Below are 26,982 nucleotides of genomic sequence, written 5' to 3'. Positions count from 1 at the left end.
TCATGGACAGAAGTCCAGGGAGATCCAGGTACACCAAGTGGGGCCATCCCCAGCCAGCTCAGCGTTGAAGCCCTCTCCTGAGGGCTGGGCAGTGGGTGGGAGCCAGGGCTTGGTGTGTGGTTACCAAGGGGATGAGATGGCCTCAGGCAGCACCAGCCCTGAGTCCTTTGCAGGATCCGAGGAGGAGGCCTGGGAGGTCCTAGACCTTCCTCCAAAACAGCTCTGCTTGCCGGCCCGGCCGGCCGTGAGCTCTGTGGCCACCTCCTGGCCCTGACCCTGACCTGAGAACCCTCTCAGAACTGACTTCTGGGTGCTTCCTGCCTCCCAAGGATGGTTCCTCCGGGAAGCAGTGACAAGGCAAGCAAGCCCCCTTCCTCTGTTTAATACCCACTCACCAGGGAGTTGGCGCGGCACAGATCCACGAGGGAGGCATGTGGGTCCAGGCGATGCGTGCCTGTGGGGGGACGGGCCAAGGAGGGTGAGGGTGGCCCCTGTGGAAGAGGCTGAACGACATTCCCTGAATGACACTGCCCAGATCCCTTCACTGGTCTGTGCGTTCAACACCCCGCTCACAGCCACCCTCTTTTTCTGGAGAAATGACCTCTACTGATATACACCTAGATAGAGTGTGGAAGGCCAGCCTCCTTGCCTCAGAAGGGAACAACTCTGCTGCACTCTACCAGCTGTAGCCCCCTTGTGAACCAGGCCAAAGTTAGATCATCCTGCATCACAGCCTGCCCCTTCTCCCTCCCTGGCAGCACGTGCTGCTGAAGCCTTGTCTTAGCCTCTGCTTCTTGGCCAGTGGTTCTCAAAGTGTAGTCCCTGGACCAGCAGTGTCAGCCTCATCTGGGGACTTGGTAGGGCCCAGCAGTCCAGTCTAGTCTAGAGCAGCCCTCTAACTGATTCTGCTGTACCATCGAGTTTGAGAACCACGGCTCTAGGGAACTCAACTGAAAACAGCTGCCCAGGCTTGGTTCCTACAAAGCCAAGGAACTCTTGGAGTTGGACATGTGTTGGCTGAATTCCTTAAAGAACCCAGGCCCATTGGCCCAGGGGGTTATTTTTATTAGTAGTACTGATAACATTTACACCAAAAATAAAAATAAGAAAATAAATTAATAATAATTCTGTCCCCCTCTCCAAGCTTGAGGCCAGCTCCAGGGAAAACTCCAAACTTCAGAATGGAATTCTAAGGCCTGGCACAGGCTGATCCTCAACCTCCTAGTAGGGTTTTACTGGTGACTCACTGGTTTCATTGGAGACAGATACCTGGGGGGGGGGGGGGGGAAAGCTCCTCCTGAGGTGTCCAGTGATCCCTTGAGCTCAGAGAGCTCCCAGGGACCTAGACTGTGGATGGAAACTTATGATATTCCCTCCAACTTTGTATAGGAATATGTTGGCTGACTCCATGGCCCTGTTGTTGCAAGACAAGAAAAGAAAGCTGCTGGCCTCTTCTGGAGGCAGCAAGACCAACAACTGCATATGGACCCGGGTCAGGAAGGGGAGGGCCTCACTGACTTTTGGTCCCTGGTGAAGAAGAGACCCAAGGACCCTCTTGGGAGAGCTGGAGCCAACAAAGGAGGCTGGCACTCAGGGGCAGGGAAGAGGCAGCTGGCCGGCACTCAGTGAGGGCCACCCATGGGTACACCCTGCTACAAGGCCCTGTCCTGCTGGGCATCAGAGTGGGGGGGGGAGGGGGCTGTGAGGCTGCTGGGATGAGGGGTGGCAGGTGGGGACAGGAGCCTGCCATGAGGGGCAGGTGTGGGGTCAAGATGGTTTATGGGGGAAACGGACTTTGGCCCAGTGGTTAGGGCGTCCGTCTACCACATGGGAGGTCCACGGTTCAAGCCCCGGGCCTCCTTGACCCGTGTGGAGCTGGCCCATGCGCAGTGCTGATGCGCGCAAGGAGTGCCTGTGCTACACAGGGGTGTCCCCTGCGTAGGGGAGCCCCACGGCGCAAGGAGTGCACCCATAAGGAGAGCCGCCCAGCGTGAAGGAGGGAGCAGCCTGCCGAGGAATGGCGCCGCCCACACTTCCCGTGCCGCTGACGACAACAGAAGCGGACAAAGAAACAAGACGAAGCAAAAAGATACAGAAAACAGACAACCGGGGGAGGGGAGGGGAATTAAATAAATAAATAAATAAATAAATCTTTAAAAAAAAAAATAAAAAAAAAAAAAAAGATGGTTTATGGATGTTGTATGATTAGGTAGCCTGTGGTAATTATGGATGTCCTGAGTTCAGTTCTAGGATCTGTCCCCAATTTGCTGTGTGGCTCTGGGCAAGCCCCTTCCTCTAACTGGGCTTTAGTTTTTCCATCTGTATAAGGGGGGATTGGACCATATGTTTGATAAGGACTCAGTCTGAGAGTCTCTTGTGCTTACCCAATCAAGGAGGCTCTTGAGGCTTAGACCCTTTTTTGCATCCTGGAATGAAGGCTACACACCAGTCCCACTGGCCTTCTTTCAACTCTTTGGCCATGCCATACTCCATGATGCCTCAGGGCCTTTGCACATGCAGTTCTCTGTGGCAGGAAGCCTTCCTTTACCCCTCTGGACTATACCAGGTGCCTTGTTTAATTTTTTATTTTTGAAGAAGCTTTAGATTACATAAATGTTAGATTAAAAATACAGCCTCCCTAAGGTGACAGAATTGGACTCAGTTGTGGTTTCCCTATACATGGTTCTCTGTCCCTTCTATTTGAACCTATAGTTGGTGCTGGAGTTGGTAGGTGTACATCTAAGAGCCTTGAATGTTTGGGGTGTCCATGTGCCACTGGGCCCTGAGCCTCAAAGGAGTTGCAACACCTACTCTCCAGTTCATTGGACTCACCCAGGACAACTAACAAGGAGGTGATGATGGACAACCACCATACCAAGGAACCGAGAGAGTCTACAACTGCAAGCAAGAGAGTCTCACCCATTGGCTGTAATGGGACTGAAGCCCCCTCTCAATTAGAGATGGAGTGGGCATCACCATCCCAGAATCCTCAGGATTGGGGAATGAACTATGGACTAGAGTGGACTTACTGGTATTCTACTACAGACTTATTGTGATTCTAGCAATGGAAGAACATATCACTGATGTGGAGGCAGTGGCCATTGGAAGTTCTAAGGTCTGGAAGAGGGAAAACATGAGTAATACGGGGCATTTTCAGGACTTGGGAATTGTCCTGAATGACAGTGCAACGACAGATACAGGCCATTATATATCCTGCCATAACCTACAGAATGGAGTGAGAGAGTGTAAACTACAATGTAACTATAACCATTTTTAAGGGCAATGCTCCAAAATGTGTTCATCAATTCAATGAATGTAGCACACTAATAAAGGGTGTTGTAAACGTGGGTAAATGTGGGCGGTGTGGGGAGAGGACATCTGGGAATTCCCCATATTTTTAATGTAACATTTATGTAATCTAAATATCTTTTTAAAGATAAAAAATAAAAAGATATGCATGTATCTATATTATATAAATAAATAAAGTGATCAAAAAAAGGCAGAAAATATAGGAAAAATACATTGTTTTACCTGACTTTTGTTTTGTTTTTGGTTTTTAGGAGGTACTGGGGATTGAACCTGGGACCTTGTACATGTGAAGCAGGTTCGCAACCACTGAGCTACACCTGCTCCCCCCAGGTGTCTTGTTTTATACTTGCTTCTTATAGAATCTAATATAGTTCATAATTTATTATTTATTTTGGGATTATTTGATTAACGCTATGTCTCCCACAGGGCTGTGGGCTTGTAAGAGCAGGGTCTCTATCCATAATTTTCATTGCAATTGTGCATTCCACATGGTACCTGGTCCATAATAAGCGCTCATTAAATAACTATTAAATGAATGTATAAGTGAATGAATGAGTAGTGACTCTTTCCACTATTCTTCAGAGCCCAGAAGCTCTCTAAGAAGGTTGGGGAACCCAGCTCTGACCACCTTAGAAAGGGAAAGTCCAGAGACCAGGCCAAGTGCCCCTGAAGTCCACTCGATGGCCTTCAGCTGGGAGGTGGTGACCCCTCCCCGCAGCCCCTCCTGCAGGGAAGGAGGTGTCCCTTACCATGGGAGGAGGCTGCCCATGTCCTCGCTGCCCTCTTGGCCCAATGAACCAGGGCAGAGGTGTTCTATGACTGGCCTCAGGACATGGGCCACTTTGGTGCTGGGGGTCAGGGGCACCTCCAGGGGGTCTTTGAGAGGCCAGGCCTCCTGGATCTTGCCACTTTGGGAATCTGCAGAAAAAGGGATCCATATACACAGGCACACACGAACATGTCTGGAATTCACTTGTGTGCATGAACACACACACGTGCACTTACACACCCAGGAGAAAAGTCACAAGACGCACATGCACACACCGGGTGCTGGTGCCCACATCATAACACACCCACATATACACACACATCCTCCAATGTGTGCATGCACAAATGCAGGCATAGGAACATACTTGTACATGAGGTCATATGCCACATGCAAGAGGAGTGTGTGCAAGCACCTGCAAGTGCACACATATTGATTGATTTAAGTACTCATCACACACGCTTTTCTGTTCTGGACTTTAATAAGGAACCAGGTTTGGGATTTCTCCCAGGAAGGTTCAGTGTGCTTGGCTGGCGCTTCCCTTCTACACCTGCCCCATCACTCTACGCCTACAAGGCGACCCTCATTTTCCTACTGCTAGGCCAGACACACATGGGGCTGCCTGAAAAAGGGGGTGAGGACATGGTGTCCAAAGACACTCCCTGCTCCCCGCCAGACTTCCTCCTTCCTCAATCCCCCAGCATCTCCCTCATTTCCGAGGCGCCCGCTCCTCGCTCGCTGCGATGGGACCGGGGCGCCCCCCGGTGGCCTAAAGCGGAAGCGCCGTTCCTGGCCGCCGCAGGCAGCAGTGCGAGGCCCGAGAGACGCCGCATCCCGCGGTGCCCCCGTGCGGCCCGAGAAGCTTTCTCTCTTTGTCCAGCCGGGGAGAGGGCGCGGGACTCAGCACCGCCGCGGATCCATTCCCCGCTTTGTCCTAGTCTGCATGCATCCTCCGTAGCCAAGTCTTGAGGCCTCTGTCGCAGAGCCGGGGGCGATGGCCACTGCCGTCGTTCTGGTTTTCGCACCTGGGCTACCAAGAAGGAGGCGACCTGCCCAGACAGCAGGGGCGTGCAGCTGCGCGGCTGGGAGCGGAGCCCCTCCAGTGTCACTGTGGCCTCTTCCCTGACCCAGCATCCCACACAGGGCTTGACAACACATACTTGTTGAACTTGAGGTTGAAGTACTAGTCTGGTGGGAGGAAAGGGTCCATTTAGCTTCTGAAGCAGGTCATGGAGATCTACGTATCATTGAAAAAGAAAATTAAATGGTGAAAAGAGAAAGAGGAAAGGAAGGTTATGGAGTAGGGGACTCTGAGAGGAGAGCGCACCCTAAGGCTTAGTGGACAGTGGTCTCCCCAGACAGAGCACTGGAGGGCCGGGCACTGCTGTGGGACACCTGCCCATTGGCACACTCAGGCAGGGGGTCCCCCAGAGCACACCTGGAGTGGGCTCCAGCTCTGAGAACCCCCAGCCAGCCCTGCGTTGGAGATCAACCCAAGGGCAACCCAAGTCCCTGTGTGGAATCAGAACCCAGCACACAGAGTCCAGAGAACCCAGACTCAATGGAGGCTGATAGCAATACAGCATGTTCCCAGGGGCCGGACAGAACTGGATTCCATTCTTGGTTTCTCTGTTTACTAACTGTGTGATGCTTAAATACACACCTTGGGGGAGAAGCTGGGGGAACTATCCCATTTTACTTTGTACACATCTATGTTGCTTGCAACTTTTACAAGAGGGCATTTAGGCTTTTCTTGAAAATTTCAAGTTCCCTCCAACAAAAATTTATTATAGGGAAGTGGATGTGGCTTGTGTGGTTGGGCTCCTGCCTACCACATGGGAGGTCCCTGGTTCTGTTCCCAGTGCCTCATATAAAGAAGACAGCGAGCTGGTGTAACAGGCAGGCTCAGCAAGCTGATGCAACAAGCTGACACAACAAGAGACACAAGCAGAAAAACAATGAGAGATATAACAAAGCAAGAAAAGGAGGTGGGTCAAGAGATTAGGTGCCTCCCTCCCATATCAGAGGTCCTGGGTTCAGTTCCCAGTGCCGCCTAAAGAAACAAGGAAGATGAACAGACACAGCAAGTTCAAAACAACAAGGGGGTGGGGAGAAATTTTAAAAAATATTTTAATAGAATATGTTTTAGCAGTAACATTACCTCAGAGGGATGCCAGAGTATGGAGAAGAGAGGAACAAGGGGGTAATGGGGTGTATGGAAGAGGGAGGGGCTTTCAACAGTGGAGCTGACACTTGAACTGAGTCTTGAAGAGTGAGCAGGAGGTACCAGGTGTCTGCCCTTTCTAAAAAGGAAAGGAGTTGCAGGCAGGGTGAGTGCATGGGCAAACATTCAGAGGGTGAAAGTGCAAGAGGAGTTAGAGAACTATCTTTGGCATTTGGTGTGTTTAGAACACAGTGGAGTGCCTGGGCAAGGAAGTAGGAAGAGACTGGAAAGAGAAGGCTTCTCGGGCTGGTTTCTAGAATAAAGAATTTATTCTAGTGCTTTTTGGATGGAAGGTGGAATAAGAGGATGGATGGATGGATGGATGGATGGATGGATGGATGGATGGATGGATGGTAGGTGGATGAATGTAGATGGATGGATGGGTGATCAGATAGAATAATGAAAGGAGGGATGGATGCAAAAGACTGTGTATCTTTAAGCAAGTAAGTGGTCTGATCAAAGTTTTGTTTTAGCAATATGACACAGCAATATGAAGAACTGAAAGGAGGTAAGAACTTTACTTTAAAAGAATCAGGAAGGGGGTCATAAACTTGTGGTAGGCATTTCTAAAATTGTCCCCAGTGTCCCCCACCTCCCTTATATTCTCGCCCTTGTGTCATTCCCTTCTCTTCAGTTTGTGATGGTCCTAGTGACTCATTCCCAATGAATAGATGATGACAAAAGTAACAGGATGTTACTTCTGGGATTAGGTTTCAGTGACTGTGACTTCCATCTTGGATGCTCTCTCTTGCTGTCTTCCTCGCTTGCTCACTCTGAGGGAGTCAGCTGCCTTGTTGGCAGCTCCAGAGCTGCCTCTAGAGAGGAACTGATGTCTCCAGCCCTCCAGCCCGCCAGCAACCGCGTGGTGAGCTCAGAAGCGGAAGCGCCCCTGGTGGAGCCTTGAGATGCCTGCAGCTCCAGCCAGCAGTTTGAAGAAATATTTTGCCAGGCTGCTTGGGATGGGGAAACAATTCCCATGGGCGTGTTCAAGCTACAAGAGATGGATATTAAACTACTTTCTAAGGAGGGTGCGTCTTGTTGACTAGGAGGTCTTTTAGTTTTGGGAGCAAGGGTATGAGTTTGGAGATAGAACTGGGGTCAAGTTGAAATGCTCTGCAGGGTGGAGGCGAAATGGATTTGACGTTCCTGGGAGTGGCGCATCGAGTCAGAGGGGCCTAGGGAGGTTGGAGACGCAACCAGTGAGGCTGGGCTGTGTGGGGGAAGAGAAGGAAGAAGAATCCCTTCATGGGGTGATAGCAGGAACTTGGGGGCGACCCAAGAGCAGGAGGACCCTCCCAAAACAGGCAGCAAAGTCTGCATTGTACATGGAAGTTTTAAATTCCACCGTGTGGTTGCCGGAGTCTCGAGGGCTGGAGGGCTCTCAGTGCTTGGCTCCCGGCTCAGCATTCGGCAGGCCTTGCATGCCCTCACCACAGAGGGGGCCGCTGCCCTGCTCTTGCCCTCGCCCTTGCTGCTGCTTCTTACGCGGGGTGAGGCTCATGGTGGGGCCAGGGGGTATCTAGGTTCTCCAGCTCCGGCCTCTGTCTTAGGCAGACCCTGCGTGCCTGAGCCTCGGGATGGGACTTTCTGAGCATCACCAGAGCTTTGACATGAGGGAATCCTCATGTCATGAGGGGCTTTGACATGAGGGGCTCAGGGGACGCCCGCTCTCCGGGGCATGACAGATAGCCACAGGTTGGCCGAATGGTGTGGCAGTGGAGACAGCAAATACAGATGCCTCTTCTGGGACGCTAAGGCAGAGGAAGACAACACTGGCCCTTACACAGAGCCCAGGAAAGGTCCAGGAACAGGTCCAGCTGGGGCTTTGAAAGATGGTGCACACTGATCCTGGACGGCAGGGGTGGCAGGGCAGTGCACCCAGAGGAGCCCATTCCTGCTGCCTGGATGAGAACCCCTTTCCCTTCCCAGCCCTGCAGCACTGACTGTCCACAGAACATCTTGTCTTTGGGGAATTGGGGTGATCTTCCTCGGTACAAGAAGAGATTAGGGGCCATCACCATGAAAACGTTCTACAGCGTCATCTTGCTGCTCTGCTCCCAGACCACCACCTTTCTGAGGAATTCCAGGAGCACCTGAGGAAGGACACAGACCCTCTCTCAACTCTCGGGACACCCCAGGTGCATCCCCACCTTTCCTGGAACATCCTGATGCCTAACTTGGAGGCATTTGCTGGGAGGGCAGGAATAGGAGTTCAATTTCAGCTTTGCCACCAGCCCACGCAGTAATCTGTCTGTGTCTCGGTTTCCTTTTCTACCATATGTGGCCAAAACTCTTTCCCTTCTCTGTTCCCTCAGAGATTAATGAGGACAACTGGCTCAGACTTCAACTTGCAGGCAGAAAAGAGCCAAGGCTCTGGAAGCTGGTCTTTTCTTGGCCAGCCCCAGGACAGCTCCTTCTTTCTAAAGTCTGGATCTGCCCAAAATGCAAAGGAAAGGGGAAGTAGAAAGGATAGGAATAGAGTGTTCAGGGATTACAGCTACTGTTTATTAAATGTTCTTCATGTTCTTAGCCCTTTACTTAGCACATTACATGCATTTATCATCTCGTCTAATTCTCACAACTCTATAAAGTAGATTCTACTCTTGTACATATTTTACAGAGAAGTAAACTGAGGCTTGGAGATTATGACAAAGGCCACATAGCCTGTAAGGGTGAGAGGAAGAAAGGGATGAATGGAAGGATGGATGATAGATGCAGGTATGGATGGATGGATCAAAGGAAAGATGGAAGTATGAAAAGATGAATGGAAAGGAGAAAGAAAGGAAGAACGAGGGAAAGAAGGAAGGGTGGGTGGATAGATGAACTGATGGATGGTGGATGGAGGGAGTGCATGTATTGAGCCCCTGCTAAGTACTACATCTTCTACTCTATGATTGCGCATGTATTAGATATAGTAATAACCAAAAGAATTATGCAAGATGCTATTATTATCCCGAAAAAGAAACAGAAACTCAAAGAGACTGTCACTTCAACCAAAGCTGAGGCACAAGAATGGTCTTTTAAACTCAGCTCTATCCATAGACTTCCCTGCAGCCTCCTACAGCGACATCAGACAAGGAGCACAGGAGACCTCAGGCTCCTCAGAGCCTCACCCCGTACATATATTTTGCATCTGATCCAAGGACAATCAAGAACGCGGAGCCCCAGCTCTGAGCACCCACCCTGGTAGTGCAGCGTGGGATTTCCCTAAGGGAATGTTCCTGAACTGGTTCCCTATAGAACACTAAATCTCTTCACAACCAAACGGCCCACAAGCAAATAAGGTGGGAAAGTGCAAATATTTAATCGCATACTTAATCAGAAGTCCTGGATGAAAGAATTATCTTTAACTTTGTTTCACTAACTCGATGTTTACTCATCTTATTTGGACATAGAGCCCCTTTCTCTGAAACACCTGCTAGCATCACATGGCAACACTCTCTCCTTTCAGGAATCATCGACTTTTTCTAGGGAAAAAAAAATCACAGGAAAGGTGGCGAGCGCCCCAGCAGCTGGCATGGTTGTTGAATGAATGAATGAATGAGCACACCGGGAGCCATTACTGAGGCTGTGGGTCGAGGTGATGACACGGAGGCAGCTCATGGTAACTTTACTTTCAAGGTTGGGTTCCCGGAGGCTTAGGATGAGCAGGGATAGAGCCTGCAGGTGATGCAACCCGAAGGGGTTGGGGATGTCTGAGGGAAGGAGGGCCTCTGTCTCCATAGGAGGCTCTGGGACTCCCCCTTTCTCTGTCTGGAACCTTCTCAGGGAAAGAAGGTTCCAGAGCTGGAAAGTCCAGAGACAGCCAGGAACCCTTTCTTCATAAGGCCTGCAACTGTTTCCTGGACTAGTATGAGCTCTGACAGAGCCCCAAGCAGTGCTCGCCAGAGCATTACTCTAGAAAGAAAGAAGGGGCACCGATGAGAAATTGGCCCAACACTCCAGTAGAAGTTGCTCTACTACCTCTCTGGGACTCAATTTCCTCATCTGCAAAGTGGGGCAAGTATAGCATCCACCTCAGAGGGTTGATGTGAGATTAAAGACCCTAACGGGTGTAAGTCTCTCTGCACAGGGCTTGGCTCGATACGTGTTGGCAGTCTGGCGCCAGAGCACGCACTTTCAGCCACCCGGGTCTTGGTGCCCAACTCCTCCCTTTCAAGCCCTCCTGGAATTCCATGACCTACGCAGACATCCAAGACAGAACATTGACAAGCCATGAGCTGGATTCTCTCTCAGCTTGACACGCCTGTGAGGTGTGGATGTGCAGCCAAACCCTTACCTTGGTCCTGGGATCCAGGAACTCTGAGAATGCCTTCTGTGGCCAGGCCTCTCTTTTCCAAACAGGATAGCAGCTCGGAGAGAAAGAAACCACATTTTAGCCAGCCATGGTCAAAAAGCAGGATTCCAATGAGTGTGTTTGTCTCCCGTGGAAACCAGGAAGAGGGAAGTGCTAGAAGCAGCATTTCCCTCTAAACAATAGCAATTACTTTCTTGACCACTTCCGTAAGTCAGTATTGTGCTGAGAGCTTAGTGCGGTTTCCCCCTCATTTAATCCTCCCTAGGAGATGGAGGGTGCTATTACTACCCCCTTCACAGATGCTGAAAGGGAGCCTCATAGAGGTTAAAGTGCCAGCAAGAGCCAGAGCTCAGATTGGAACCGGGGTCTCTTGTCCCCTTTGCTAGATATCTCCCAATAATGGGGTGCAGAGCCAGCCTCTCAGGAGTTCAACAAAGCAGCCTTTCGAAGCTCAGGCTGGGACAACTTACAGCTGGAAGGACAGTGGGACCCGGGTGCTGGGGAGGACCCTGCGGTCAGCTTTTGCAGTGCATCGAGAGGTACACCAAGAAGGTGAGTTTCCGCAGGAAATCACCAGAGTGGAGTGTGCATTTCACCGCCCGCAGTCACAATTGCACTTGAACCTGTAGGACCCTCTGGGCAGGCTGGCATCATACTCCTCTCTCTGTGGAGAAACAAACTTCTTCACATCTCCTCAGTAGGACATTTGGCTTCAGCAATAAAAAATGTTAGATGCATCACCGAGCAGAAAATCTCAGCTGGATTGTGAGATATTGAAGAGAAAATGTACTGCTGCTCCAGAGAATACTGGATAGTGTGGCCGAAGGTCTAGCCCTTAGTTCCTAAGAACTATTTGCCAGGTGTTCTCTCCCGTCTTGCCTTTGGTCTATCTTCTCCACAACCTCCTTCTTTCCAGGTTAACTTACTTACTGCCTCTTCTCCTGAATCCCTAGCCCTGGTCTTTCTTATCTACTATTATCTTGTCTCCAGGCATTTTACTTTAAAGAAAGAAACAAAAAAAGCCACAATAATAATGTGGGGAGGATGCAGGAGACAAACACTCCCATACGCTACAGGAGGGCACTCAGTGTCAAGAATTTAATTACTTGGAGTAATGAAAACGTTCTAAAATTGACTGAGATGATGACAGCACACTCAATGATGAAAATGAGAGCCACACTGAATGGACTGTACAAAACATGGGGATGTGTGCCACAGGGAATCCAGTGGTGGAAGATGGACTGTGCTTAACAGGACAACTATAAGAATGTTTTCTCATGACCTATAACAAATGTACAATACTAATACAGGGTACTAGTAATCAGGTGGGTTGGGGGGAATATACCAAATGTAAGCCATGGGCTATAGTTAGTAGTAATATTTTGACAATGCTATTTCATAGTTTGTAACAAGTTTCACAACAATGTAAGATGTTGGTGGTGGGATTATCTATAAGAGTCCTGTATGATGATATGCATGTTTGTTTTGTTAAGTTCACAACTTTTAGTATACACTTAGTGTTTATGTATGTTCATGTATGAATGATATACTTGAATAAAATTTTATTTAAAAAAATAAAAATTAAAAAATTGAAAAGAAAGAATTTACCATCTATATTCAAAGATAATCTAAAATGCATTCCAAGTTTTAAGTGCAGCAATGGCTATTGTGTTTTATATAATAGCAAAAGCATGGAAATAATAAATGTCCAGTAATAGGGAGATGGTTAACTAGATGAGGATATATCTATTAGGAGGAAAATAGTGTCATGATTAAAGACCATATTCTCAAAGAATGTTTAATAATTGTGGTAAATGATTATATTGCTGCAAATTCATTACCTCTCTCTTTGAATGCCTTTGCCCTATGAAATTTGCTGTTTTCCCCACTGAGGAAGCAGATGCACTTCCTCACCCCTTTACTTTGGGCTTGGCCATATGACATTGTTGGGCCAAGAGAACAATAGCCTATGTGATGCAAACAGAGGTTTAAAATGCAGTTGTGTTGTAGGGTTTGCCTTCTCAGCTTCTGCCCCTGCCATGAGAAGCACATGCTCCAGCTGCCCTGCTGGTCGCAGAAGGGTGACAGGCAGGCGAGCCAGCCCCAGGCCCGGCAGCTGGAGCCAGCCCAGATCACCCACCCACAGACATGGCAGCAGGAGAAACGCCTCTTCAAGTCCCTGAGTGTTGGTGGCATTTGTTATGTAGATGATTGTGGCAATTGCTGACATATAATAATAATGGGAAATGCCCATAATTCTGTAATATTAAATGAAAAAAAAAAAACAACCAAAAAATACACACATATACATCCACACAAGAAAAAGCTGGAAGATAATAAAATGTTAACTTCTTAAATCTGTAGTTTTCCTTTTTCATGTTTTACTCATTTCCCCAATCTTCTACAATGAACAGGCAATGAACAGGGATGGTTTCCTTATGCAGAAGAAACCAATAACTATAACCGAAAGAAGAAAAGAATTCGAAGTTAAGCCTATTTTGGCGGGAGACGCGCCACGCGGCTGTCCCCGCCTGGATCCTCTTCAGCGGGTCACAGAGCGCAGGCAGCTCCAGGAGGTCCAGAGGCGGGCGCTTCCTCAAATCCCGCACCGCAAGCCTCCTATCCTCAACACACCCGGCAGCTGGGTGGGGGGAGGAGAGAGAATCCGGGCAGCGGCTCTGGATTCTGCCCAAAGTCCAAATCCCAACTCGACCTCTTACTAACTGGGTGACGCGCTGAGCCTCTAGCTCCCCATCTGCAGGCGCGGAAGAGCGCCTGCCTCACAAGGTCTCTGTGAGGGCAAAGGGGGCTAACGCACAGAGGGCGTGACAGCGCCGGGCCGGGGAATAGACGCTGTTTTTACTATGTGTGTTCTAACACGAGGTCTGGGGGAGAGGGGTCGCCCCATGGGCCTCTCAGCAGCGCTTCTGTTCTTGCTCTTTGCTGCTTTTCCCTCAGCCCACCTTTCCCTGCGCCCGGCCCTCCACAGCTCCGATGCTCCTCTCCCTGTCAAAAGGACAGAAAGGTCAATGACAAATTTAAAAACGCCCAACAGCGCCATCTGGAGGCCACCGTCATCGGCAGGCAGCTCCCGGCGTCCCGGCTGCCTGCGAAAAAACAGCCGGAGAGCGCCTGGGATTTGCTCGTATTGCCTGGAGGGGCTTGACCAGGTGGTTCCGCAGTACCTCATTAGAGTGCTCTAAGAAGGGAAAGGAAGCTTGCCGTGGCTGTATTTAATAATCTTATGGCTATAACACAGCCTATGCTTAGTGGCTAGGCCATGGAGTCAGACACTTCCTGGGGGCATAACCTGACTTCATCTGCGAGTTTGGGCAAACAGCTTCACCTTTCTGCGTGTCCATTTTCTCATGTGCAAAAATGGGGCTAATAACAGTATCTACCTGATAGGGTTATTGGGGAGATTAAAGTAGATAAAGCATATAAAACACAGCGCCTGACACATAGGGTGCCCTTGATAATTATGAACTATGACTATTTTTTAGTTTATTTTGCACAGATAACTGCCACCACCGTAACTGAATGAAGCTATATGATGTATACAAAGTACTTGATATAGTTACTGCCCCATGGTAGAAGATTAGCACATGCTATCTATTAGCATTATTAATTATCATCTTCATTAGTAATAGTTTCACTGGGGAAATCAAACTATCAAGGTTAGAAGAGAAGATAATGTTAAGTATTAATTATCTTCGATGTTTTACTTGATGCACTTTGGTTATATAAGATTTTATCATTGGGAGAAAGCAAGAGAAGAGCAATGGGAACTCTGCTCACTTCTTGTGAGTCTAAAATACGAGATTTTAAAATTTTATATTTGCATAAATCAAAGTTCTTTCTCATTGGTATAGAGGCAGGGGATGGTTTCCTAGAGTGAGTGATCAAGTGGGAAGGCTCTGGGTTCATGTTGCTGGGGGCTCCAGTCCTAATGTCAGTGTCAGCCAGCTCTATCGTTTCTGCTCTCTGAGCTAATTATTCTTTTTTTTCCCCCATCTGTAAAGTGGGGTTCATGGACAGAACCAATCTCCCAGGGCAAGATGAGGAAACAAGCCTAGAGAAGCTGGAGCAACACCTGATGCAAGGAAGGACTCAGTAAGATATTGCCTAGGATTAGCGGAGCACATAAAAATCCTGGTCAAACAGGACTCAGAGCTTCAGCAGAGTTTCAACACCTACTCTCTAGTTATTGGACTCACCCAGGACAACTAACAAGCAGGTGATGAAGGACAACCACCATACCAAGGACCAAGAGAGTCTACAAGTGTGAGCAGGAGAGTCCGCACCATTGGCTGAATGGGACTGAAGCCCCCTCTCAATCGGAGGTGGAGTGGGCATCACCAGCCCAGAATCCTCAAGATTGGGGAATGAACTATGGACTAGAGTGGACTAACAGTTATTCTACTGTAGATTTATTGTGATTCTAGCAATGGAAGAAATTATATCATCGATGTGGGGGCAGTGGCCACTGGAGGTTCTGAGATCAGGGAAAGGGAAAAAAGTTGTAATACAGGGGCATTTTCGGGACTTGGGAATCACCCTGAATGACAGTGCAAGGACGGATACAGTCCATTATATACCTTGCCATAACCTACAGAATTGGGAGGGAGAGAGCGTAAACTACAATGTAAACTATAATCCATGCTTAATGGCAATGCTCCAAAATGTGTTCATCAATTGCAGTGAATGTAGTACATTAATGAAGGAGGCTGTTAATGTGGGAAAATGTGGGTGGTGTGGGGAGCAGGGCATCTGGGAATCCCCTATATTTTTTATATAACATTTATGTAATCTAAGTATCTTTAAATATATATATTTTAATGCTGGTCAGTAAAGACCCTCTTCCTTTGGGAACAATGGGACCTGTAAGAGACCACACCTGAGGAGAGCAGTCAGAAGAGCAGTTACTCTGAGGGCGGTGGTCGGGAGGACAGTAATGACAGAGAAGAGGCTTGGGGGAGCCTTTGGGGGTGATGGGAATGTTTCATATCTCCATCTGGTAGTAGTTAGTAGTAGCATTACTACTAATACTACTAATTACTACTAATTATTACTAATATTAGTAGTTATACAGATACACTTATCAAGCTGCATATAGTAATATGTGCACTTTAAGTTATACCTCAATTTTTTAAAAAACCTAAATATAAATGCCTACCTCCTAGTTTGGAAGGAACTAAGGTAGAATCATGGAACAAAATAAGAAATTAGGTTATCTCTCTCACACCAAACACCAAAATTAATTCAAATTGTTAGACAAAAACAACCAGAAAAAATATATATATATGTGGATAATTAGTTGGTTGAATGAGGCAAGACATTCTAAGCGTAAAAGCAAAGAAGACCATAAATGAAAATAGTCGTTCTGTTCTAGATGGTCAGCTCCACTCTCCTCACACCCCGTGGACCTGTGAGCTTTGGGATACAAATGACATGGAGGAAGGATTCAGCAACTGTTGCCCTGGCAGCCTGGAAGGGGTGGGGAGGGTGGGGCGGCACTCTGCTTCAGGACGGGGCCTGCAGCCAGCCTTCTGGGCACATCCTCGCCAGCAGGGAGCCCTTGCCCCGGGGAACACGTGTCCCTGGGGGGCCGCCTGCCCCACTGCAGGAGCGCAGCAGCTTGTTCGCAGTAGGCAGCGTCCCCGTCCCCGCTGAAGGCTTCCTCCCTCCACCTGCTCCTGCGGCCTCTTAGGCTCTGCTGTTGCCTGAACAAGGAAACAGAACAGACCACGTGGTTAGAACCGGCTGCCTTCTCATCTCGCCCCAAGCCAGTGATTTCCTGGATCAGTGACCCGGTAGCAATTGCCTCAGGTAAGCCCAGCCCATGATCCCAGACAGGAAGTTACTAGGGCTTAGGGCTCAGGCCCTTTGTCTGCAAAGCGATTTTCCGGCTCAAGTTCAAAGCCCCGGAATCAAATTTCTAGGATTAAGGTTCAGGCCCATTGCCCTGGGAAGTGGTTTCCTAGCTAAGGTACATTGCACAGGAAGTAATTCCCAGGCTTCAATCCAGACTCAGGTCCAGGCCTTTATGGAAGACAGAGGCCCACTCAGGACCCCAAATCGTCCCCTTAGGGCAACTCCCTGCTGCCCTCAAGAAAAAAAGGCAAGCGATCAGCAGGGTGGAAACCCTCAGAGATGAGCCCATTTCCTGACCTCACAGAGCAGCCCCTTTGTGCAGCCTAGTGGTTCCCGGTGCCCTGGAGAATGAAGCCACTTCCCTGGAGGAGCCTTAGAAGCCCTGGCACTGAGTTGGGTCCATTTCATACCCAGTTTCCATTTGCCAAAGACTCTTCCTATGGAAATTACAGATGGTGCCCAATTAGTCATGTGGGAAACAGGAAACTCACACAGCCCCGGGAAATAGGCCCACTCACAACCCCTTTCCTTCTCAGAGGCAGCAGCTGAAGCTCAGGCAAGTTAAGCTGTTTGCCCAAGATCCCACGGTTGCTAAGTGGTGGGGTAGGTGTGTGTTGTTTCAATACCCATCCTTTCAATCACTTCAAATCTATTCCAAGAAAGTAAATGCCCATATCCTGCTAGATTTAAGTGCCAGCTGGATACACAAGTAACAATAGAAGAGTTATAATGGCACTAATAATATAGAGAAAGAACTTAAACTTTCAAGCCTACCCAAGGACACACAGTGGCAAGAGACATATACACATTGGCAAAGATGGGGATGCAGCGGCAAGCAGGGGACTCACATGTGCGACCCCATGCACACTACACACACACACACATGCCACCTTGGCCTGTGGCAGAAACACTGCATCTTCCAGCTGTGGTGGCATCAGAAAGGCCCCAGGCAGACAGGGCCTGCGGTGACCCTCATGCCACTTAGCCCTGAGTCAAAGTCCCCTGACACCTCTGACAGGTGCCTTGTGTCGTCTTTGGGCCGAGCAAGTATAGATGTCCAGCCTGCAGCGCACAGCAGCCATCTGGGACTGTGTAAGAGTGGACAGTAGCCCACAGTGATCACTGTCTAAGCCCAGGCCACCAAGGAGGGACCAAAGGCCAGTGGCCTGCAGCTCCTGGGCTTTGGCTCCCCCGCTGCTAACACCTAGATGAACACAGGCTCACGTGGAGACCCACCCACGGACACAAGGAACATCCTCATAACTGATCAAGAGGCCCATCAACATCAACTAACTCTCCAACAGACAGAGACCGCGGGGCATAGTGACCAGTATTAGCCAGTATCCAGATTCTAGCCCTTGACATTGCAATCTGAGCAGGCTGAGGAAGGCTGTCGGCTCTGGTACTGGAATGTGGCATTGAACTCACTCCCCCTCTTGAATCTGGCAGAGACTGCCACAGGGTCACGTGGGCCCGGCTGTGCAGAGCTCATAAGGGGAGCTGGAGAGTGGGCCTTGGAAAGTCTCCTCTGTTCAGGACCGTATTCATGTTGGAATCGTTCCCTCGGCTGTGCTTCATAAGCAACCCGCTGTGGTCCTACACAAAAGCATTACTCCAAATGGCAGGGGCAGATTGAAACTGCAGTTCATGGGTCCCAGCTCCAGAGATCTGACTCCAGGATTTCAGGCATGGGGCCAGGGAATCTGCATTTTGAATGTCCTTTCCAGATTATTCTAATGCAATGGGGTCTTCAGCTCCCAATTGAGAAACATGGCCTGGTATGTTCTTAATTATGGGGGAGCAGAAGAGAGCTCATGGAGGAAGTTATACAAACTGTGAGAGGACTGGGGAGGGGGGGGTGCAGTGTATATAGTTGTGCCCAATGTTGACTAAAACAAAACAAGACAAAACTGCTTTTATGGTAGCCTGGGTTGTGCAAGTGAGCCAGGCACAGAACTCTTTCCTCAACTTTTCTCTGTATTTAGGAACCACAGCAAATGCCTCCAGGGCAGACACAACTTATGCCAGCTGGTGGAGGCACTAATTCTACTATGATGCTAAACATCTCCTCCCTCCTGCAGACTACAGAGTCATTTGTCCAGGACCCCTTCAATAAACCAGTGTTTCCTGAAATACACTCATTCAGTTACACTTTTATAATTTATCTGTATCTAAATTACCTCCATACAATTACTTACTAAATATTTTTCCTCTATCAGGGGCCATATTTTTACTTAAGCCAATCTATTTTTTTTTTAAGACTTATTTATTTATTTATTTCTCTCCCCTTTCCCCCCACCCCGGTTGTCTGTTCTCTGTGTCTATTTGCTATGCCTTCTTGTCCGCTTCTGTTATTGTCAGCGTCATGGGAATCTGTGTTTCTTTTTGTTGCATCGCCTTGTTGTGTCAGCTCTCCATGTGGGCGGCGCCATTCTTAGGCAGGCTGCACTTTCTTTTGCGCTGGGCGGCTCTCCCTATGGGGCGCACTCCTTGCGCGTGGGGCTCCCCTATGGGGGGGACACCCCTGCGTGGCATGGCACTCCTTGCGCGCATCAGCACTGCACATGGGCCAGCTGCACACGGGTCAAGGAGGCCCGGGATTTGAACCGCGGACCTCCCATGTGGTAGATGGATGCCCTAACCACTAGGCCAAGTCTGCTTCCCCTAAGCCAATCTATTTTTAAGGAAATAATATCCCAACTTTAAAAGGAACATCCACCATCACCCGCCATAAGTGGAAGTTAATGGGAAAAAATGATTATCTTAGCATTCTTGGTTCCATGCCACCCAGAGCCTTAAAAAAGCTGCTGCTTTTGCTTTACTGTCCAAAGAGACTTCTCCCTTTTCCTCCCTGATCCCAAATTTCAATTTTGTTTGCAATTAGACTGTTGGTTCATAGCCAACAAAGGGCACCTCCTAAAGCCATCTCTTATATCACCAGGGATTTGCATTCCACATTTTAAAGATCCTGCAATAGATTGTCAGGTTCTTAGGAGAGCTGAGCATCAACCGGGGCTTATTTTGTCAATCATAGACTATCACCGTTGAAATATAGGCTAAACCAAAAAGGTTCTCATACAGGTGCCCTACTCATTCACTCAACCAGTGAACAAGTAAGGATGGGGTATTCATATGTGCTGGACGCTGTTCCAGGCATTGAGGATGCAGCAGTGAAATGGCTGACAATATCCTTGACCTCAATGAGGTCTAGTAGGGGACACAGACAAATATACCAATAAATGGATCACGTTGGGCTGAGTAGCGATATGTGCCATAACAATAAAAATGGCAGGACAAGGGTCTTGGGAGCAACTAGGGCAGGGGGTATGATTCTACACAGGGACGTTGGTGGAGAACCCTCTGAAATCATGACATTGAGCCCAGTCCTGACTGGAGAGCACAAGCCATGTGGATCCTGGGGGTCGGGTGGCGTGGGTATTCCAGGCAGAGGGAGCAGTAAGGACCAAGGACCTGGGGCAGGAGGGAGCACTCATGGTCAAGGAGCCGTGGGGAGGACCAAGCGGCAGGAGTGGCGGAGGGAAGACATCATGGGAGGAGATGAGGTGGAGACGGGGCACGGGGACACAGCTTGCAAAGCCCCGTCGACTATGATGTGGTTTCATAGCCTGCCTGCAGATCCTTCCACTCATCTCAAGATATGGAGCCTACGTCCCCTCTACTTAACTATCAGCTGGACTTAGGGAAACAGAATGTAACAGAAATGATGCTGCCTTTCTTCCAAAGCTGGCTCTTTGTGGCAGTTTGATATTATTTATGAATTCCAAAAAGAGATACTATGTTTGTAAACTGGTCTGTTTCTCTGGGCGTGATACCCTTTGATTGTATTAAATTAAGCTGAGACGTCTGATTAAATTATGTTAAGATTAGGGCTTTGATTCAACCATGTCATTAGAGTGAGACTCAGCATTGAGTCCAGGCCCCCTTGGGCTGATAAAACAGACTCTCACATGGAAGCAGACGCACAGTGAAGAACACAAAAGCAGAGAGACAGCTCATTAGACACGGCAGAGGTGCCAGGGCGAGAGATGAGCCTGATAGTCTACCGCTGATCTTGTGAAGAGACCAGAGCAGCTGAGCCCAGGAAGAAACGAGCCTGGGAGAGAGACAAGCCTTGTGCCAGCCTACAGCTGAGACTAGAAGAAGCTGGGACCACAGAGCCTTAGGAGGAAGAAGGCACGCTGAACCCTCGTAGTTCGGTAAGGGTGTAACCTTGAGTTGGACTTTTAAGGGCCTTGTGACTGTAAGCTTGTAACCCCAAATAAATACCCTTTATAAAAGCCAACAGATTTCTGGTACTTGCATCGGCACCCCCTCCGGGTGATTAATACAGTCATAACAGCAATACAGCTTCTGTCTGTCCTTCTAGGGACCCTTACTTTTGGAACCCAGCTTGAGGAAGCCCAGGTTACACACGGAGCCATGTGTAGGTGTTCCGGCCCCAGGTAAGGCCCAACCAGCAGTCACATCAACAACTGACACATGAGTGGGAAATCCTTGAGATGATTTCAGCACTAGCCACCATCTGTCTCTCTCTGCAAGAACTACCTTTGCCAAACCCAGTTAACTTCCAAAACAGCAAGAGTAACAATAATAAGATGATGATTATTGCTTTAACCCCTAAGTTTGGGGTGGTTTGTTATACAGCAATAGATAATGGGGACACGTGGTTGTTTATTACCCTGAGAGAGGTGGGGAGACATTTGAGAACTTTGAGCAGAGGACCTTAGAATTCTATTAAATGTAAGCTCCATGAGAAGAGACTTAGTTGTGCCTTCACTGTTGTACCCCCAGTGCCTAGAAAATACTAGGCACTCAATAAATATTTACTGAATGATTACAAAGGAGGGATATAATCTAATAGACATTTTTAAAAGAGTATTTTGACTATGCATGGAGAACAGACTGGGGAGCCAAGGTTGAAGCAGGGAGACAGTGAAAAGGATACTACAGATCAGGCGAGAGGGAAGAGCCTTCCAAAATGTTCTCTCCTGTCCGGACCCTCTTGCACTTCACCCCTGGATTAAGGTCCTCCCCTCCACCTTCCCGGCCAGGGCCCCTCACCCTCTGGCAGCCGGCCTTGGCCCCCACAGTTGTCCTCCTCTTTCGGCTCTTCCCTCTGATGGATCTGCTCCACCTCCACCCCAAAGCCACGCAGGGCAAGCTCTTGGCTGAGGACATGGCCGCAGCCTCCTTCTGGGGAAGCAGATTTATCCTGCCTGAGGAGCGGCCGGAGCTGTAGCAAGTGGAGGGAGAGCAAAGTCAGGGCACGTTGTGCCCCTGGTGGGGTCTGCCCTGATGCTTTGAAGTTCCCCAGAATCAGCCTGGGGACTCTGGGCACTGGCGAGTTTCCCGGCATGCCGCTCAGGAGCAGCAGGCACATGGCTGGCACTGGCAAATTGACCAGTTACCCATCCCCACTCAGAATCACTGGGAAACAAATGATGCCACAGAGGACCGAGGACAGGCTGGACTTTTTGACATGCACCGGGGAGAGTAAGCATTAATAAGCGAGAATGAACTCAGGACAGGTGAGGAAGGGACAATGCAGCCCCTAACTGGCCTCATTCAGTTTGGACCACAGATGTCTATTATCTCCTCCTTACCCTCACCCTATGGGAGAATCTGAGGTCTACTGCCCTGGCTTTCCTGTTAGTAACATATGACCCCCTCTTTCCCCTCCCCTCCCCCTCTGCAACCAGACTCGATTAGATTGAAGGACCAGCCTACAAATGAGCCAATCAGATTCTCTCAAGTTGAACCAAGAGGCCTGGAGACTAAGGGAGTAGGGTCGGGCACTGGGGGCTGCGGGGAGATGGGGCGCTGGAGCGGCCAGTGTTCAGAAGGAAGCAGAGCAGGGACCCTCTGCTGTCATGGGGAGATGGCGGTAGGGAGTGTTAACCTCGGCTTGATTTCCTGCTGCCAGGCTCTCCCGATAACAGGCTATGGGGTTTCCCTTACGTCCCTCTTCCCTGCATCCTTCCCTTTAATTCCTCTTTACTGCACAAGTGACACTAATGAATTTTTATTTCGTGCAATCAAATAATCCTGGGATAGGGCAGTGCAAACCTCTTGGTCTGCATAAATGATAAATTCTGGGACTTCAAATGAGTTTGGGGATAAAATTTGTATGTTGCTGTACAGAATCTTTGTGACATGGTGGCTGGAGAGCAGTGCCAACTATACTAGACTGGAATCACCTGGACCCTGAGACATGTCAGCAACAGAGCATAAACCACCTCTGTGAGCCTAGAGGGAGGAAATATATTCCCTCAAATGGGAAAAAAGTATATTCTGCAAATTCTACAGATATTTGAGCTCAATATTGATTCCTAGCAAGACTGGAGAACAGATTTCTCTATTACATCTGGAAACAGACAAAAGGCAAAGAAAACAATGAACATAAATGGTTTCTACTTCCCTATTTAAAAAGAAGACTCAATTTGGGATTTAAAAAAATAAGCCATTCATCTGCTATTTTAAAGGGCACACATAATATTAAAATAGCAAAGGCTAAAAGTAAAGGATGGACAAAATATTGGGTAAACACTAACTGAAAGGACAAAAATATCAATATTACTGTTTGATTAAGAAGCATTTGGGCTGTGTAGCAGTGCTCTAAAATGTATTCATCAAGTGCAATGAATGTACCACACAAATGATAGAAGTTGTTGATGTGGGAGGAGTGGGGGGTGTGGTGAGTGGGGTATTCGGGAACCTCTTTTTTTTTTTTTTTTTTTTTTTTTTTTTAAAGATTTATTTTTATTTATTTAATTCCCCTCCCCTCCCCCGGTTGTCTGTTTTCTGTGTCTTTTTGCTGCGTCTTGTTTCTTTGTCCGCTTCTGTTGTCTTCAGCGGCAGGGGAAGTGTGGGCTGCGCCATTCCTCGGCAGGCTGCTCCCTCCTTCGCGCTGGGCGGCTCTCCTTATGGGTGCACTCCTTGCGCGTGGGGCTCCCCTACGCGGGGGACACCCCGTGTAGCACGGCACTCCTTGCGCGCATCAGCACTGCGCTTGGGCCAGCTTCGGGAACCTCTTATATATTTCTTTTAATTTATATTTTTTAATGTAACAATTTGTGATCTAGGTATCTTAAAAAAAGATAAATGAATAAATAAAAATAAAAAGAAGCATTTGGGGGGAGGAGGTGGCGGAGAGGGGATCCACAGAGAATTTATGATGGTTAGGAAACTTTATGCACCCAATGGCACAGCAAAAAATATTTACAAGAACTGTTAGAAATGTGACATTGATAGAATCGTGTTGTTCTCGTCACTTGCCATTTCCCGCCATGAACCCTCTTTCCAGTTAGTAAGTTTGCAAGTTCTTCACTCTCGCCCCTACCTCCAGTGGTATAATTTGTCCTGTCTGCCAAGGACAGGCTCCCCGAGTCCTGGCCACCACATCCCTTTTCCTTGAGGCCTGGCCCCCTGCTTTGCACCAGAGCATTCTTCAAGTGGGAGCTTGGGGAAGAAGGCAGGTGTAAGTCCCAGCGGCAGGAGGCCCTCAGCATGTGGGGCCACTCGGGAGTTAGCAGAGCCCAGGTGGCGTGGGCATGGGGCTGCCTTCCCACCCCAGCCTAGTCACAGTAAGGGAAGGTTCAGGTAGAAGCATGGATTGAGAACCTCTGTATGGTTTTAGCAGTGGATGGTGGGGATGGCACCACTACATTGTAAATGAAATTAATGCCACTGAATTGGTTAAAAATGGTGAAAATGGCAACTTTTATGTTATGAAAATATTATCACCGTTGTGTGAGTGACGGCTAATTAGTATGGGCTTCTTTTGGGAGTGATGAAAATGTTCTAAAATTGACTGTGGTGATAATTGCACAACTCTGTCAGGATACTGAAAACTATTGATGTGTACATTTTAATTGGGTGAATTACATGGCATGGGAATTATATCTCAAAAAAGCTGTTATTCAAAAAAAAGGAAGAAAAGAACCATTGTACGCATTTCTCCAGCCACAAGAATTGCTTCAAGGAAGGTAAAGCTCAGGACTCTTCCTGCAAGTTCTGGGATAGAAACATCTTGACCCAGCCATGGATGAAAAACAAGTGGCCCCAAATACATGGCAGCCACATGTTGGGCATTCGGGTTTAGAATGAAGTGGATGCCACAAAAAGCAATAAGAAGCAGCAGAAAAATTGGGTCCTGGCTGATATCATTGAGCAGCTGACTCAGCCCCACGAGTCCACGTGTCCTGTCCTACCTCTAGACTTCCTGAGCCAGGTTGAGATGGAGTTTTCTGTTACTTGCAACATAAGGTATCCCAGCTGATACATCTGGTGTTGGAAATCTGCAGAGACAGACTTTAAAGGAACTGTTGTCTTGGTAATGGCACCCCCAAACCAGTCTAGGATTCTAAGATGAGGGGGAATTCAAGGCCGGATCCAATTTAATGGACTTGATCAGCATGCTGACATGAGGACAACATGAGGGATAAGCTCAGGTCTTCCTAGAAGCAACAGAAACCTGGGGACCAGCATAGAATCCTAGGACCCCACAATACAGAGAAAGAGGCAATTTATTGACACTCACCCCAAGTCCATACCAGCCTGAGAAATGGGAGCAGTACAGCTCACAACTAGATGTAAGAAACTGGAGAAACAAAGGCAAGGGATGAAGTGGGGGGTTGTGGTCAGCAGAATTCTAATATGGCTCCCCAAATGCCAGTCTCCTAGCACACACCACACGTCTAATCCCCTCCCCTTGACCATGGGCAGGTATGTTGGGATAGCAGTTCCTTGATTAGGTTATGCATTATACACGTGAAGGCATTTTGCAGATGTAGTTAAGATCCCAATTTAGTTACTTATTTTCAAGAGGTAGCAGGAATTGAACCCAGGACCTTGTACATGTGAAGCAGGTGCTCATCCATATAACTACACCCACTCTGGTTCCAAATTATTTTATTTTGAGTTAATTAAAAGGGAGATTATCTTAGACGTGCCTTATCTAATCAGGTGAGCCCTTTAAAAGAGGGTCTAGAAGTCAGAACCCCAGAGCAACAGAGATACAATCCAGTGGGCCTTGAAGAAGCAAAGTTTCTCTCCTCATATTCCACCCAGAACCGGAGCCCACTGCCCCTTTTTCATTCGGGCTGATCCTCTTTCAAACTCATCTTAACGAAGACACATTCTCAGTTCCTCTGCCAGGCCTGCAAGTTCCTCAGGCACACCAAGGTTTTTTACGTGACTTTTACAGTGCTTTCCTGAAGAGCTATAGGCTCACAAGGAGGATCAACTCACACAGTGCATGATGATTTACTTGAAAAAAAATCCCCATCTGTGGAGGTATCATAGTTTTTTAAACTATCCCCTTTGGATGGATATATGGGTTGTTTCCATTTGTCAACACCACAGGTAATTCTGCAACCAGGATCCTTACCTTGTACCCTTTGCAGAGATAACAGTAAACACAATTGTGTAGAATTGGAATGGTTAAATCAAAAGGTTTATGAAATTTTGACCTCTTGCCAAATTGCCTTCCAAAAGGTCTTGTTCTGTTGGATTTTTGTTTGTTTTGATGTCAGCCCAGGTCAGGGTGCCAGTTTTGCTCCTGCTGCCTCCTGGGGCTCCCTGTTGTGGGGTCCTGGTGTCCCGGAAGCTGTGTTCTCCCATTGGCCCAAGGCCACACCCTTCGACGTTCTCCCAGTTTTGGAGGTGGGACCCAGCACTCAGGGTGGGCTTTGTGGGTGGGCAACCTGTGCAGTCACCCAGAGCCCGGTGCTTAGAAGGGTCCCCTGCTTGGCCTTCCACTCTGCTGTCACCAATGTGAAGTTCTTAATACTTTTTGACCAAGGGGCCCGGGTACTCATCTTGCACTGGATTGTGTCCCACCAGGACCTTGTCCGTGGCCCCGGCCTATGCCCCTCTCCCCAGTGTCCTGCCTACCCACCGAGCTCAAATCCCAGTTATAAACAATCCCACCCTGCCGCACAGAGAAATGTGGTGAGGCGACAAAACCTCAAGTCTACCAGCACCCCCAGAAGAAGCAGGCACCTGGCCCACTCTCCAGGCAACAACAGCTTGGCCATTTTCACCGAGCAGAAGCTTGACTGAGACCAATTCCCAGTTAATTATAAAATTGGCCGTTCCGCTCTATTTATGCCTTTTGAGAAAGCTGCTAGTCAGTGTGCCTCCTGCGAATATGTTTTGTACCCCATGCTGGTGCATGGCTTGGTTTCTTTAGCTGCTTTGCAATTCGCTTGGAAATTGCCGGCATCTGTGTGTTTTCGTGACAATGTGAAAACTGCAGTGACTAAACCAAAACAAAAGTCGTTAACTGTGTCACCATGTTGGCAGCTAAGCGGTGAGAGGAGAGCAATTATTTATTCGGGCGAACTTTTTGAGGAGGGCGGAGGGCGCAGGAAAGAACAGAAATGAACAGAAATAAAACATCAAGAATTCTTGGCGCGCAGTGCTTCCGAGACCACGCGTTTCCTCTGGAGCCACAGAACAAAGGCGGCTCGGCACGTCCACGGCTTTGTT

The 26,982-nt window shown here is 48.5% G+C and overlaps 1 protein-coding gene and 1 long non-coding RNA gene across 3 annotated transcripts in view; one reads left to right on the top strand and one right to left on the bottom strand.

Moving 5' to 3' along the window:
* The window catches only part of LOC101429979 (uncharacterized), a 115,015-nt gene that overhangs the window by 73,707 nt on the left and 14,326 nt on the right, over positions 1-26,982 (top strand). The window lies entirely within an intron of this gene.
* On the bottom strand, positions 121-21,847 carry ARHGAP40 (Rho GTPase activating protein 40). Its single transcript, XM_071211839.1, is given in 18 exon segments — positions 121-276; positions 396-454; positions 1,362-1,441; positions 4,059-4,227; positions 4,976-5,090; positions 5,092-5,312; positions 8,083-8,147; positions 8,244-8,392; positions 9,846-9,994; positions 10,573-10,766; positions 11,067-11,121; positions 11,124-11,162; positions 13,106-13,237; positions 13,381-13,387; positions 13,560-13,602; positions 16,218-16,393; positions 17,478-17,674; positions 21,553-21,847. Coding segments are annotated over 18 exon segments (2,301 nt in total).

This window comes from Dasypus novemcinctus, chromosome 24, assembly GCF_030445035.2.
Source record: "Dasypus novemcinctus isolate mDasNov1 chromosome 24, mDasNov1.1.hap2, whole genome shotgun sequence".
In the NCBI taxonomy this organism is placed as follows: Eukaryota; Metazoa; Chordata; class Mammalia; order Cingulata; family Dasypodidae; genus Dasypus; species Dasypus novemcinctus.
Note: the sequence above shows the minus strand (reverse complement) of the source record. Positions and strands in the feature narration are given on the sequence as shown.